This window comes from Neoarius graeffei, chromosome 18 (genome assembly GCF_027579695.1).
Source record: "Neoarius graeffei isolate fNeoGra1 chromosome 18, fNeoGra1.pri, whole genome shotgun sequence".
NCBI classification, from domain to species: Eukaryota; Metazoa; Chordata; class Actinopteri; order Siluriformes; family Ariidae; genus Neoarius; species Neoarius graeffei.
This window is the reverse complement of record NC_083586.1, coordinates 59,266,288-59,282,236: the sequence shown is the minus strand read 5'-3', so window position 1 is coordinate 59,282,236 and position 15,949 is coordinate 59,266,288. Positions and strand designations below refer to the sequence as shown.

Here is a 15,949-nt window from a genome sequence, read left to right as displayed (position 1 = left end):
AGCCTGCAGTGCTCCACTAATATCCCCACACAGACAGAAAGCTAGGACTATGAATATCCTGACCCCTGCAGCATTTAGCCGCAGAGACTTGGACAGGAAAAGAGAACTCGGACTCTCGGAAGATGGCTGACATTTCTTTCATCTGGACACCAGTTGTTCAGCTCGGGTTACTAGTAGACTGTAAACAGCTGATCCAGAATCAGACATTGAGCCATTTCCCCTGCTCTAATGCACCTGATACGGCGCAATAATGAGGCGCTGAGTTGTATCAGGTGGGCACCAAGCTGTCGTTTTTGTTTTATCCTTAGCAGCTGCTGTTCTGAGTCCAGCCGAGCTCTCGGCCAGCTTCGACAGGAGTGGACACGTCAGAACTTTATCAGCTGCGTGCATGTGCACTGTTGGATAAAGGTCTCGTGTCTGAACCGCAGGAACGGTGTATGGTATGGTATAGAGTGCATTCGTGAACCGAGAGGAATTTGAAACGCGAAACCCCTGAAATCTCAAAATGCCTCTTTGAACTTTTCCCAGAGTCGCCTTTAAGGCGATGCCCTTTAACCCAAGGACGTCTATATAACTCTAGATCGCTAGGATGCATAATCAGGTGGACATTTTTACTGTTCTACGTCACCTCATAATGCTAATCCGTGGCTTCAGCCATGCTAAGCGATTCTCAATATGGCTGAACCCATTGAAGTTAGCGGTTAATGCTAAAAGTGATTTAAAATGGAAATTTAGCCATGGAGCAGGTTTTTTTTTTGTTTGTTTGTTTTTAAGTCAACAAACACAATTTCTGAGGTAAATGTGAACGTTCTCGATAGATTTACTTCATTTCATTAATAGTTACACCGTTACATTGTCAGATATTACATACTCAGACCACCACCACATTGCTTGCTATTTTCCAGTCGCCTAGCAACAGTGTTCTCATAAATTTAACCACTTGCAACGTTAAATTTATCGCATGTTGTCACAGTACTATTTTTGTGTACAACTTCCAGTCAGATTCAACAGTTCGCCATATTAATGAGGTGCAGCGAGCGAACAGTTGGTGTCCGATGTAACAGGTAGGCTGGTTAGCGCACTTTGGTTGCTAATGCTGTAGTGAGCATTAGCATAAAATTAGCAAACTGTTAGCTGTGCTACACACATAGCAGTAGATGTTTAAATCTCTACTGCCACACAAACTTCACAAGTCTTCTGTTCGACTTGTTAACAAAAATAAACTATCAATTACTGACTTCCACTCTTCAGAATAAAGGGGATTGAAGTTATGTTAAATATGTCCAGCGTATAAAGAAGTGGGCTGATCCGGTAGGTTTATATCCTGAGTACCGAAAATGTGTGAAAATTTACAAATCTAAATTCAGACATTTTTCAATAACATTATAAAAACGTGTCTTGTGTCCATTTATTAAAGTGTTTAAAATCAGCCTGCTACTCCAATGGTATGGTACTGAGGGTAGTTATGGTAGGAGAAGACTTTCTGTGAGGTGTTGAATAAACATAAATGGTGCTAGCGTGAGATGTATGTTATTTACCAGCTGGGAGGTCCGTATCGTCAAATACGGTGACCGAGGTCTTGAAAGTACTAAGCGAGGCCCTCTGGGCCGAGGTCAGTATTCAAGGCCGAGGTCACTGTATTTCACCATATAGACCGACCTTAAGCTGGTAAATAATATATTTATTTTTTTCTTTACCGAATTCTAACAGAAAACGAGAGCGCCCGAAAGGGAAAACCGAGCCAAGCTGCCATTTTGAATCCTCATTCACGGCTGTAATGAAAATTGCTTCCTCCTCGGTATACAAGTGCACTTCCATGCAGTGGCGGCTCCTGAATTTTTTTTTTCAGGGGGGGCAATTTTCCCCCGTTATGTCTACACGGATCATAAATGTCCACAGGACTGAAGTAAATTGACCTAGGTAGCAAGTCAATAGTCAACCAAACCCAGAAAAACACCACGGCAATAAAGCCCCTTTCTACAATAATATTTAACTCGATGCCTTTTATTCACCCATTAAGACGCACATGTATATATTTGGGGAAACAAACAGGCATCAAAACAACATATAAGTTTTAATGTGATGGTTATAAATAGTGTGCGAAATACCCTGTACACTGCAAACTAGCGATAGATAGCTCAGGTAAGCTAATCAGTCAGCATACCGTAGCAAGCGACCAAAACCTGAGGCCACAATAACCAACCTACAAGACTGAATATGATAAATGATGGAAATAGTGGAAAAACTGGAAATAGTGAATGAAAATAAAAATGTACTGTTTTATTTATTGAGTCACCACACAGACCTACTCTCGTTGTATAAAGTGAGCTGAATGAGCGCCAAACTGAGTTCGGCCAGGTTCTAACGTCATACCAAAACAAAATACATCACTGATTCCTTCACATTCAGAAAGGTTAAAAACATTCATCATACGCTCAAAAACGTTCATCATAGTGTGGCACTGTATTCTCTAATTCTCACTGCTTATAACTCTACACCTCCCCAGTGGAGATGAGCTGGGAAACTGAAGACTGAAGGAACAGTATTGAAGAGTATTTTTCCAGTCTCACCTGTGAAAGGTAATCCCATGTGATCTCGTTTGGACGGTAAACCTGTTGGTACAGTTAAACGCAGCACATGAATGAGGCATCTTTATTCTCGGCTACTGTCTAGACGCTATACCAGAGACGGTTGAAGAATCTCCACTTTGCCCCATCCAATATGGTGGCGAGGATGACGTATGATTCTACGCAGAAGGCAGCGTCCATGTTTATATGTCTATGGAACGCAACTTTGCCGCGCTGCGCCGTGACGTAAGCATGTTAGGGCAAGCCCCCCCCCCCCCCCGGAACCCATAGAGATTGCATTGAAGTGTCAGTCAGGAGAAAAAAAATATATTAACATGGGACTCTATCAGTGAACACTTGGGCGATTTTCAGCGTGACTGAAATCGCCCCAAAAGGGGTGGTACTCTAGAAGCAAGACCACCCTGATTGGACAATGATACCCAGAGACAGATTAAAACGGCCTCGAGCAACACTGGTGAAAGTTTGTTTTAAAAAAAAGAAAAAAAACTTTTTTTTTTTTCGTTTTGGGAGTGCGTCGCACAATTGCCCTTATGCACCAGCCGCCCTTGCTTCTACAGCAGGAAAAAAAAACATTTTGCCGCCTATGTAGTCCCCTATTTATACAAATAGGAGTCATTCAGCCATGTTTTTGCTCGGCGTTAGCAAGTTACAGGTTTTTAGCTTTCTCCTGAAATGTTTATTTCTTCTTCCTCAGGGTAGTAAAACTCGCTTTCGCTGTGAACACTGTCGTTATCGCTATCCATGCTGTAAAATTAATGCTATTCTCCTGAGAAATGCGAAAATAAATGTTGACAAAAATTGCTACTATGTTGTTGTGAACGAGTGAGTCTCCAGAGATCCGTAACTGGGGTCCATACTGTAGGATACGGACCCACTCGCTAGCCAATCAGCGCGCAGGATTTGGACCACGAACAAAATAATTAGCGTTATCTTAGCATTATTGTAACACCATTTAAGTGAAGGATGAGATTTCTGCATTAAATATTGCTCCATATGTTCTCCTTGGAGGCCTGGTGAAGGGCTGATGTAATCTTTACTCTCAAACATTTGTTTTTATGTATTTGCATTGCAACTGTACCAGTGCTTTTCTGGATTTTTGGGTTCGTTAACCCTGAGGCGTTTAATTTTATGGTGAGATATGTGAAGGCTTATCTGCGCGTGTTGCCAGGGAACTGCTCTTTGGACATTTAGGCCTGTCACATCTATCATGGGGATAAATGCCAACCCTTCTCTCTCTTTCGCTCCCTTTCTTTCCTTCTAATTCATTCCTTCCTTCACCCATCTCATCATCCTTTCATTCTTTCTTTTCTCCCATTGGCTGGCAGTGTTACTGCTCACACAAGGTCAAAAGCTCAAGAGTTTCAACAAGAACTAGGGCACTCGGTAGAGTAGAGTGCATCCCTCCGCCAAGCCACATACACTGCAGCCCCGCTATAATGAACAACTTCCTTGGGGGTCATCCAAGTAGTTTGTTATACTGAAAAGTTTGTTGTCCTGAAATGGACCCACTTATCACAACACTCACTCACTTATGTAAAACAAGAGCAACCGTGTTGAACTTATATTTGCGTTTAATTGACTTGCATATAATACGAAGTAAAGGAAACGTCACACTCGGCGTTGTTTGCTTGCCGTATCTTTTTTCTTTTCAGCCCATCATGTTGATTTGTAGATATGGACCAAGTCTTGGAGCGCTTTTTCTTTACAAGTTGAAATTGAATTTTTCAGGATGCTGTATTCTTTAACTGTAATGGAGGCGGATGACTGATGTAATCACAGGAAGACTGTTTGTTTATTTAAAAATGGGGAGTTAAAAACTTAAGACAAAGGCAGGGTCATGGAACGGGCGCTCCTGGGTGGTGGAGCGAGGCAGAAATGGAATATCAGGTAAAGTCCAAAGTACAAAAGCGAGTCAAAACCAGTAAAGCAATACGCAGATATAAGGCTTGGTAATGTGAGACACTTGGTACAGCACATATGCATCGCAAAGTCTGTGTGTTTAGGGAGTCCTGATAAGTGCATGCTGTGATTGTGCTCTAATCCAGAACAGGTGCATGGTAATTAGTCCTAATGGTGCTGCGTGCACGCTCTGAGCACGTGGATGTGACAAGTAGCCATGACAACAGTGCTTACAGAGTAAAGACTTGAGTAAAACTGCTTTTAGCTCATAGTCATTTTAAGGGTTTTTTTCTTTTTTCTTTTTTTTTTTTAAGTCAATGATTGCTGTTCTCTAATTGTTAGTGATCGACGCCTAAGCAAGGCTTGTTACGCCTTTTGTTTTATGGCGTTAACATGTATTGTTAACTTGACTGCAGACTTGATTACTTATTGTTTGTCTCTGGTGGGAAAAGGAGCGCATGGCTCGGTGATGTTGGGGGTCTGTTTTATTTTAAGACTCTAACTCCTTGTTGGTAAAGGCCGGGGACACAGACTTGATTCGTTATATGCAAAAGTTCATAGTAAGAGTTCGTTATAGCGGGGCTGCAGTGTATTACAACATCAAAAATCAAATCACTTGAACCGAGGAGAATACTAAAGCTGTCCACCAAATTTCACCCAAATCTGTTCACTACTTTTTGAGTTGCGTTGGGAATGACAAATCCTGGGTCCACGTGCATATATCCGGATTTGCATCAAAATCTAATCTACTTAATTGTTCCTTGACCCATGGCTCACCTTTTCCTCCAAATTTCATCAAAATCAAAAACGTAACCTCCAACAAAGACGCAGTCAAACACATTCACCATATTTACTCACTCGCTGATTAAAGACTCGGGGCAGAGAAATAAATGTTGTCAAATCATTTTTTAAAAATCCTGTATCAGAGATGAGTTTTTGTTTTTGTTTAAAGAGAATAAATGAATATTTCCGGGGAAAGCCCAAACTATTTAATCAGATTCCAAGACTGCGATTCACCAGAAACTGGAAATTGCAATTGGGAGTAAATGGGTTTTAAAAAAGACCAAAAAACTCATCTTTTGTGTAATAATATGCACTATTATACATACAGGACACTTTTTTCGATGGAATAAAAACGTGTGTTCTATTCCCTTCTAGCAGGTTTCATTCGTTTGGTTTGGTTTGATAGCATGCAGTATTGTTAGCATATTGCTTATCGTACGTGTATCGCGTCACTCTACCCAGTGGAGAATGAGCGTTGAATATGGTTTACGATATTGCATGGTTGTCAAGACATCATGACGTCACACATCGGCGACGTAAAACTTCCACGCTAGCGAGAGACTGACTGTGATAGTTGGTAAACAAACATGCAAACATGGCTGCCAGGTTCGCTTCGTTAAGTACAGAAGATTTTGAAAGAGAAAGATGCGTTGAACACCCGAAAGGAATGTGTATGTATGTATTAGGGATGTTAACCGATGACCGTTTGACCGATGGTTGACCGAATCAACGTCAACCGGTTAATTTTTTTTTTTTTTTTGGTTGTCGGTTAAAAAAAAATCAATCGTTTTGAAGCTGCCGATTTTGGAGTGGAGAACCTGGAATTCTGTGTTGTAAACGCTTGGGGCATGCCATGTGGTGTAAGGACGACCGCTGACAAATCAGAAACACCCATTCAGTCATGTCCCGCCCTCCCGCCCCAGTTGAAGACAGCTGCCACTCAGCGAAAGAAAAGTGTAGACACAGGCTTTGTAGCTTACAAATTACTATTCTGTTTTTTTTTTTTTTTAATTATTAGAAGGCACATGGAGTTTAGTCCTGCCTTGGCCAGTGCATTCTGAAAGTACGTTTCGGTCTGTAGCCAACAATGCATGTTATTGCAGATCATCTCTCTCCACACAAACTAAAGGCGCAGATGGCAACTTTCGGAGGGAAGGGGAGAGAATGAAATGACAGCGGTGTCTGGACGGGGAGTGACAAACGCAGCTTTTACGTCTGTGAGCCAAGTCGGTGACGGCTTCAGAGCAACTTCAATACCATGCAGTAATGGCGTGTCGATATTGGTAACGGCGTTATAACGATTGTAGCTAATTAATTAGATTACCCGGCGTTATAACAGCCTTTATTTTAACGCCGTTATTCCCATCACTGAATGTTCTGTACTTCTTCTAGCACTTGACTTTATTTTCAACGCCATCATGGCCAACTGGAACTGTCTCTAAGCTGGAGCCATTTGTCCTCCGCTCCGATACAAACCCCTCGACGTCAGCGCCGCGTTTGACTAAATGTTTCGCGCTGTAGAAAAGGGAATGTGAGTGGAGGGCAGCGACTGGGACTGAATGTGCGCATGCTCGCGGTTAGATTTAGAATAGATTCTAATAATTCCAATTCTAGAATTTTTTTTTTTTTTTTTTTTTAAGATATTTTTTTGGGCTTTTTGCACCTTTATTGGATAGGACAGTGCAGAGACAGGAAACGAGCGGGAGAGAGAGAGACGGGAAGGGACCGGGAAACGACCCCGGGCCGGAACCGAACCCGGGTCGCCCGCATCCACGGCACGGCGCCCCAACCACCCGAGCCACGACGCCCCCCAATTCTAGAATTTTAAACTCGTAGGTTAGCCGACTTTAACCGGCTAATGAGGCTCGGTGGTCGGTCAAGATTTTTTTTTTTTTTTTTTTTTTTTTTTTTTTTAGTTTTCGCCATCCCATTTATGTTATGTATTATAATACTGGCTGGGTTTTTTCGTGGTCTATCAGATGTATTCCGGTCAGTATCATGCTAGCTGAATGGAATATATCAGATGTACTGTTTAAATAAATACATTTTAAAAGCCAGCCAATATTATTTAATTGTTTTTACATAGTGCTTTAAATAAATACATTTATTAATTTTTGTTTTTGTCCTGATTAAGTTCAGTTCAGTATTTTGAGTGAGTTAGTGGTGTGGTTTCTTTTCTTTTCGGCAACATTGTGCAGCAGTTGTTAAAGAACTCTAGTAGTAACAGTGATGGAGTTACTGCATCTTTTTTCCATCGTGTTTTTCCTCTCAGATTCAGCCGTATGAGAGGATCCGGGCGAAGCAGTTACCGCAGGGCGTCGCTGCGAGTCTGAACAAGCTGGCTGTAGTGAAGCTGAACGGAGGGCTGGGCACCAGCATGGGCTGTAAAGGCCCGAAGAGTCTGATCAGCGTCCGTAATGAGAACACCTTCCTGGACCTGACTGTGCAGCAGATAGAGGTGCGTGTTCACATATACAGTGTTTAATCATTGAACGGAACCCTGGTGTGGTTCTTTAGGCAGGGGAGAACACGGCGATCTGAGAGTGTATGAGCGAGGTGGTCTTGGTTTGCGTCCAAGCAAACCGAAAGTGATTTTCAATTCTGAATCTGCTCGACTGCAGGAAGTGAATCGAACGTGCTGTGTGTTTTGGGTCACGGGGTTTTTCTGCGGAGCTGATCAACCGAGCCGCGAGGCAGCAGTTTGCAGTTTAAAGATTTTGTTTTATAAATATAATGTGCTCTGGAAGTACAACGTGATGTAGAAATGAAACATGATGGGGGGAGCAGCAGATATTTACGTTCCTAACCACTTTTGTAACCAATTTGTACACAGTACACATGATCAAAGATATGCAAATTGACTCCTTCGTATGTAAATCACCGCATCTCTTCAGTCATGCATATTTAAATCCGTTCTCTTCAAAGGTGCTTTTATGATTGTGTGTGTAGCACCTGAACAAGACGTACAACACTGACGTCCCTCTGGTCCTGATGAACAGCTTTAACACGGACGAAGACACCAAGAAGATCCTGCAGAAATACACTCACCACCGTGTCAAAATACACACCTTCAACCAGAGCAGGTACAATTAAAGGAGAACTGAAGGCAAATTTTTTTTATCAAAATTCTATTTCTCTCATTTTATTAAATATCGGAATGCATGTTTGATCGCTATTTTGTTGTTGCTATAGCGAGTTATGAGTGTGTGAAATATGCTCTGTAATATATCAGTCCATATGTCAAAGCAACGGCCGTAAACGAGATTCGTTGAGACCTGTGCGAGACATCGTAGGACGGAAGTAAAACGTACAGCGCAAATCAAACCCTGTGTCCGAAATCGCTCACTCGTTCACTACTCCCTACTCCCTATATAGGGAATTACTGTATAGAGGACTATACAGCGAGCTCATTGGTAAAATGAACAAACTCTTTCGGACACTACTCCGTCACGCTGGTATTTACATCATTTCTGTCGCACAATTAAAACGTGCCGGATCAGTCGGCTGGTGGGTTTTTGTTCAAAATAATAAATCCATGCGTGTGTTTTTGTGATAAATCCATATTATACTGAGCGCATTTCCCACATTAATCAATACAAAGTGCTTTCAGTTCTTTTAAATCAAGCCTGAATACTTTCTTCTTTGCCGCTGCCTTTTATTAAATCACATTTGAGGCTTTTAATTTGATTTTTCAGCGCGACCACAATGCATGATGGGATATATTGCTTTGGTTAGTGACCATCGTTGTTACACTACTTTTCATGATGCATTGTGGGATACTTTGAGTGCACTATATAGGGTGTAAATAATCCTCACTAAGGTTTCGGACAGCGCTACAAAATGGCGTCCTCACTATATAGTGCCCTATGGAGTAGGGAGCAATTTCGGACACGGGTTGTCAAAAGTCGCGCGCGCCCTCTTTCGATTGCTGAAGTAATCAAGCCGGAAGTTTTGTTTGTTTTGATAGCAATTGGGAAAGTTTGAAAAAAGTCGGCAGTAATCGTCACTTAAACTCGTTTTTGTGCAATATTTCGTTTGGAAAACAGTTTTCAAAATGGCGGCGCTGACACCTGGCTGACGCTTGACATTTCGAAGTCTCACACAAGTCTCATGAAGATTGCGCGGATAAGCGACGCCTGCCGTGGACCAAACGAACTAAATTCAACACGGCTAAAAACCGAATAGGCCGATAAGTATCATATTTTAATTGCAATTAGTTGCCAATACGAGTCACGATATAAGGTTACTAAAACCGAAAACGTAATTGAGTAACACGTTAATTAAGAAATAAAGCGAGTTTAAAAATGACTTCAGTTCCCCTTTAACATGCACACTTTTTTTTTCCTGTTCCTTCTTTCTATTTGTGATTTAAAGGAACAGTCCACCGTACTTCCATAATGAAATATGTTCTTCTCTGAATTGAGACGAGCTGCTCCGTACCTCTCCGAGCTTTGCACAACCTCCCAGTCAGTCAGACGCGCCGTCACTCCTGTTAGCAATGTAGCTAGGCTCAGTATGGCCAATGGTATTTTTTGGGGCTGTAGTTAGATGCGACCAAACTCTTCCGTGTTTTTCCTGTTTACATAGGTTTATATGACCAGTGATATGCGCTGTAATGACAGGCGTACTAACACCTTCTGCGCGCTTCGACAGCGCATTGATACTAAGCTCCGTATCAATGCACTGCCGAAGCGCGCAGAAGGTGTTAGTACGCCTGTCATTATAGTGCGCACTTTCCATAGCATAGAAAATCGCTACGTTTCAATTTGTGTAACTGAACTTGTTTCATATCACTGGTCATATAAACCTATGTAAACAGGAAAAACGTGGAAGAGTTTGGTCGCATCTAACTACAGCCCCAAAAAATACCATTGGCCATACTGAGCCTAGCTACATTGCTAACAGGAGTGACAGCGCGTCTGACTGACTGGGAGGTCGCGCAAAGCTCGGAGAGGTACGGAGCAGCTCGTCTCAATTCAGATAAGAGCATATTTCATTATGGAAGTACGGTGGACTGTTCCTTTAAATGTACTCTCATTTTTCATTTAGTTTTTCTCCCTCTTGATGCTCTTCTTTATTTCTATAATTTTTCCCTCCCTCTTTCTGCAGATATCCCAGGATAAATAAAGAGTCTTTGTTGCCAGTGGCAACCAACATAGGTCTGACAGGGGAGAACTCCGAGGCGTGGTACCCTCCAGGCCACGGAGACATCTACGCCAGCTTCTATAACTCTGGCCTGCTGGATCAGCTCATCTCCGAGGGCAAGGAGTACATCTTTGTGTCCAACATCGATAACCTGGGCGCCACGGTCGACCTGCACATCCTCAACCACCTGATGAGCCAGCCAGCCGAGAGACGCTGCGAGTTCGTCATGGAGGTCACCGACAAGACCCGCGCTGACGTCAAGGTGAGGACCAGGAGAAAGATGTGTCAATTCTTATTGATTTTAAGCTCCAATAGAATGTGTGTCTCTCTCTCTCTCTGTCTCTGTCAGGGTGGGACTCTGATTCAGTACGATAATAAGCTCAGGCTGCTGGAGATCGCTCAGGTTCCCAAAGCGCACGTCGACGAGTTCAAATCCGTCACCAAGTTCAAAATCTTCAACACCAACAACCTGTGGATCAGCCTGCCTGCTATCAAGAGACTTCATGAGCAGAACGCCATGGACCTGGAGATCATCGTTAACCCCAAGGTGAAACGCACACTAGGATAATGATAATGAGAACTTTTATCATCTGCTTAATTAGCTCATCTGCCCATGAGCTGTTGCCATGGCGTCCGTCCACAGTTCAGTTAAATCGTATCTCCTTCTCCTCCGTCAGTTCTCCACGGATTTCCGTTCCAACTGTTTTGTTCGAAAGAACTCCTCACTCCGCACAAAACTTGCTCATTGTTTTTGTCAAATTTTTTGCTAACGAGTTACTAATTAGGCCAAATTAACAAATTTTCTAGACCTCTCAATAGAATTTTTGTATCTCCTCTCTGATTCCAGGTCTGATCGATGTTTTGGGTCGATCTTCCCTTGACGAAAAAAAACATTGTTTGTTAGTTTTCTGTTGTAAACAATTTGTTTACAACTTTTTTTTTTCTTCAGTTAAATCGTGTCTCCTTCCTCCCTCAGTTCTCAATGGATTTCAGTTCTGATTGTTTTATTTGAAAGAACTCGACCTTCTGCACAACACTTGGTCATTGTGTTATCAATTTTTTGCTAACAAATTAGTCATTAGGTCACTTAATACGTTTTCTTCTGGCTAGAATTGTATCTCCTCTCTCGTTTATCACCCGAGTTCAGTTCTGATTGTTTTGGGCAGTGCGCTAATTTTAAGGACTTGTGACTCGACTTGGACTTGAGCACTGATGACTCGGACTCGTGCATCAACTGCATTCGGACTCGTAAATTGGAGACGAGGACTCAGATTTTTTTTTTCTTTTTTTTGTAACATGCCACCATAATTTGGCATAAGATATTTATATCTACGGCGCTGTTTACACATACCCAGGTATTTTTAAAAACGCATATTTTCTAAACTCTGTTTTCCAAAATAATTTCGTGCACACAGCTGCACTTTTTTTTTTTATTACGTTTATATTGATCCGCATAAATACGCTGTCGAGCCAAGTCTTGCGCAGTCTACCCTCGTCAGCCAGGTAATACTGTGCAGGCAACTTTTTTGACGACATCGACAGAAGCGCGCATGTGAGTACACTCACCCTGTATGTACGGACGTACCAACTCTGCGAGTGACAGGAGTGAGGATCGCGACATTCTGAAATTTTCCTGCCATTCCTCCGGGACGACAACGCCATTCTCGAAATTCTCCCACCAGATAGCAGTCCGTCCAGGTCGAACCCAAAATCGCCGACGCTGGCGGTGGTACGGTCGGGCTCTTTTGGTCACCAGAAGCTCCGCAATTGCTGCAGTCCGAGCCCTAATGCGTCTCTGCTGGTCAATGAGCTTTATTCTCAAAAGCAAACAGGCGAATATGGCTCTTAATAACAGAAATGCTGCTACTCTGAGTGTTTCCATGCTTGTCATATGTACAATGGTCGCTCTTTTCTGGCGCGAAGATTGCCTAAAACTACGTTTTGGTCTCTTTACACACAAACGCAAAACATTTTTACTTTTATACTTTTGCCGGGGTTTTTAGAAAGAATCATTTTCAGAGGAAAAAACTCCATTTGTGTATAAACCAAAGGCACAAACGAAGGCAAAGGTCTGCGTTTTTAAAAATACCCGGGTATGTGTAAACGGCGCCTACATTTAATGTTTGTACTAATTTCGTTCAAGAGTGTCACACCTGCGCGCCTTGGCGCGTGTGTCAGACAGACTCTCGGGTGCGCTCCGGACAGCACGCCCACCAAGCAGACTCTCGTACGCACCCTAAACGACTCGCAGGATTAAGGCGCAATCAGCGTGCGATGTGAAAACACACTTACTTTGCGAAGTATTGAATTGAGTTCCGTTGCTGATACATTACCGAGCCTTATTTCCTCGTTTGGTTTCCTGATCCCTGATTTCCTGTTTCTCGTCTTTGATTCTGCCGAGTCTGCGATAGTCTGTTTGTGCCTCGCGTGACCTATCGCCTGCTTTACGATTTTGCCTGCCGTTCTGGATTGTTTACCGTCTTCGCTTGTATTAATAAACACACCTTCTGCGCTTACATCCGTCTCCCAACCATCTCTGACAGAATACTTCACACTCGCTGATAAAGAGAAGCACGTTCACCTGTTCATACGCCATGTTCAGGAGCAAACTAATGTTAACGGCGCTGAAACAGACACCGTCACATGGTGCGGCTGGAGTCTTGTTCTCGGACTCTGATCAGCAGCCGACTCGACTCGGTTTTTTTAATGACTCGGACTCGGGGTTTAGTGACTCAACTACAACACTGGTTTTGGGTCGACCTTCCTTCAGGGAACAAAACTTAGTGCTTTGTTGGTTTTCTTGTCAACAATTAGTCGTGGAGGTTGGTTCTCTGTCACATTTTCAGTTCTGTTTGATGTTTAGGTCGTCATGGTTGTTTTAATGCCAGGCCAGATGAGCTACTACACCCTTGACATTCTGGTTTATTAACACACACACACACACACACACATGTAATGGTGGCATGTATGCATGGTACAGACCTCCTGTTCCGGGTGTATTCACACACAGCCCTGACCAGGATCATGGATGCGGATGCCGCCTTTTTCACGGCTGTCTGGGGGACTTGTGTGAATCGCGCAGATCCAGTGAGTTGTGTGTTTGTTTTTTTTTTGGCGTTGGAGTGTCTGATTATAATTTCATCAAAGTAAATTCTGTATTAAAATTACTAAATAAGCAAATGCCGTTACAGTCCATGAAACATAAAGTATAAGTATGAGAAGAAAACCGTAAATCAGAAAGCTGTGCACGTAAAGCCAATTGGCTGCGCGCCATTATCTGCTGCTGGCTGCACTTCACTGCACGCGCAAGGATTTCCATCAGTCCGACGCAAGTTACGTAATTGGCTTTACGTGCGCAGCTTTCTGATTTACTGTTTTCTCATACTTATACTTCCTATGTTTCATGGACTGTAACGGCATTTGCTTATTTAGTAATTTTAATACAGAATTTACTTGGATGAAATTATAATCAGACACTCCAACGCCAAAAAAAAAAAAAAACCTCATCGGATCTGCACGATTCACACAAGTCCCCCAGACAGCCGTGAAAAAGGCGGCATCCGCCAAAAGGCGCGCCGTTTGCATCCATGCAGGATAAAGCGCTTACTGAAAATCAATAATCCAGTTCATTAAAACCTTCTGCTTTGTGTGTCCAGACTCTGGATGGTGGTCTGAATGTCATCCAGCTGGAAACAGCTGTCGGTGCTGCTATTAAGAGCTTTGACAACGCGCTGGGCATCAACGTCCCGCGCAGCCGCTTCCTGCCGGTCAAGACCACCTCTGACCTGCTGCTGGTCATGTCCAATCTGTACAGCATGGACGCAGGCTCGCTCACCATGAGCAAGAAGAGGGAATTCCCCACCACGCCGCATGTCAAACTGGGCAGCTCCTTCACCAAGGTGAATGAAGAAGAATATCGGTTTAGCACTGGTTCCTGCACAAGATGGACCAACTCCGACTAAACTTCTGTTCATGTTCTGTTAATAAACAGCACTGTCTTGTGCTCCGTTGCTCTTTGGTCAGATTGCACCATCAAGCATGCAGCCAAGGTTATGCTGACAAACTGGCTAATCTATGACCGGGTCCAACGTCAATAACCCGGGCGCCGGATACAGCAGTAGATCAGTTGTGTAACTGTGTATAATGGAGGGTTTGTGTGTGTGTGGTGTAGGTGCAGGACTTCCTGCGGAGGTTTGAGAGCATCCCAGACATGCTGGAGCTCGATCACCTCACCGTGTCTGGAGACGTCACTTTCGGCAAGCAGGTCACGCTGAAGGTGAGAGGAAGGGAGGGAGGGAGGGTTGTTGTGTGGAGATGATGATGGACAGAAATGGGTGGTTGGATGGAGCTGAATAAATGGTTGAGATCTATAAGATATGTGAGCAGGTGGATGGATAGATATTGATCTCGTATTAAGGGATGAATGCAGAGGTGTGTGTGGAGACGGATCAATATCAAGATGAGCGGATGGACACGGCTGAATAGATGGTTGGAGATTTACAGTGGTGCTTGAAAGTTTGTGAACCCTTTCGAATTGTCTATATTTCTGCATAAATATGACCTAAAACTAGAGATGGCGAAAACTTTAAAAAAAATCTTGACCGACCACCGAGCCTCATTAGCCGGTTAAAGTCGGTTAACCTATGAATTTAAAATTCTAGAATTGGAATTATTAGAATCTATTCTAAATCTAACCGCGAGCATGCGCACATTCAGTCCCAGTCGCTGCCCTCCACTCACATTCCCTTTTCTACAGCGCGAAACATTTAGTCAAACGCGGCGCTGACGTCGAGGGGTTTGTATTGGAGCGGAGGACGAATGGCTCCAGCTTAGAGACAGTTCCAGTTGGCCATGATGGCGTTGAAAATAAAGTCAAGTGCTAGAAGAACTACATAACATTCAGTGATGGGAATAACGGCGTTAAAATAAAGGCTGTTATAACGCCGGGTAATCTAATTAATTAGCTACAATCGTTATAATGCCGTTACCAATATCAACACGCCATTACTGCGTGGTATTGAAGTTGCTCTGAAGCCGTCACCGACTTGGCTCACAGACGTAAAAGCTGCGTTTGTCACGCCCCCTCCAGACACCGCTGTCATTTCATTCTCTCCCCTTCCCTCCAAAAGTCGGCATCTGCGCCTTTAGTTTGCGTGGAGAGATCTGATCTGCAATAACATGCATTGTTGGCTACAGACCGAAACGTACTTTCAGAATGCACTGGCCAAGGCAGGACTAAACTCGACGTGCCTTCTAATAATAATTTTAAAAAACCAGAATAGTAATTTGTAAGCTAAAAAGCCTGTGTCTACACTTTTTCTTTCTTTCGCCAAGTGGCAGCTGTCTTCAGCTGGGCTGGGAGGGCGGGACATGACTGAATGGGTGTTTTCTGATTTGTCAGCTGTTGTCCTTACACCGCATGGCATAACCCAAGCGTTTACAACACAGAATTCCAGGTTCTCCGCTCCAAAATCAGCAGCTTCAAAACGTTTTTTTGTTTTGTTTTGTTTTTTTAACCGACAACCAAAAAAAAA

General features: G+C 43.1%; 1 protein-coding gene across 5 annotated transcripts in view; it reads left to right on the top strand.

Moving 5' to 3' along the window:
* ugp2a (UDP-glucose pyrophosphorylase 2a) overlaps window positions 1-15,949 on the top strand; it is a 166,497-nt gene that overhangs the window by 147,191 nt on the left and 3,357 nt on the right. For all 5 annotated transcript variants that reach the window (XM_060899118.1, XM_060899115.1, XM_060899116.1 and 2 more), the window contains exons 4-9: window positions 7,543-7,728; window positions 8,220-8,353; window positions 10,380-10,677; window positions 10,765-10,962; window positions 14,072-14,314; window positions 14,587-14,691. In XM_060899118.1, coding sequence (XP_060755101.1) covers window positions 7,543-7,728; window positions 8,220-8,353; window positions 10,380-10,677; window positions 10,765-10,962; window positions 14,072-14,314; window positions 14,587-14,691 — 1,164 coding nt within the window. The remainder of the gene's footprint in view (window positions 1-7,542; window positions 7,729-8,219; window positions 8,354-10,379; window positions 10,678-10,764; window positions 10,963-14,071; window positions 14,315-14,586; window positions 14,692-15,949) is intronic.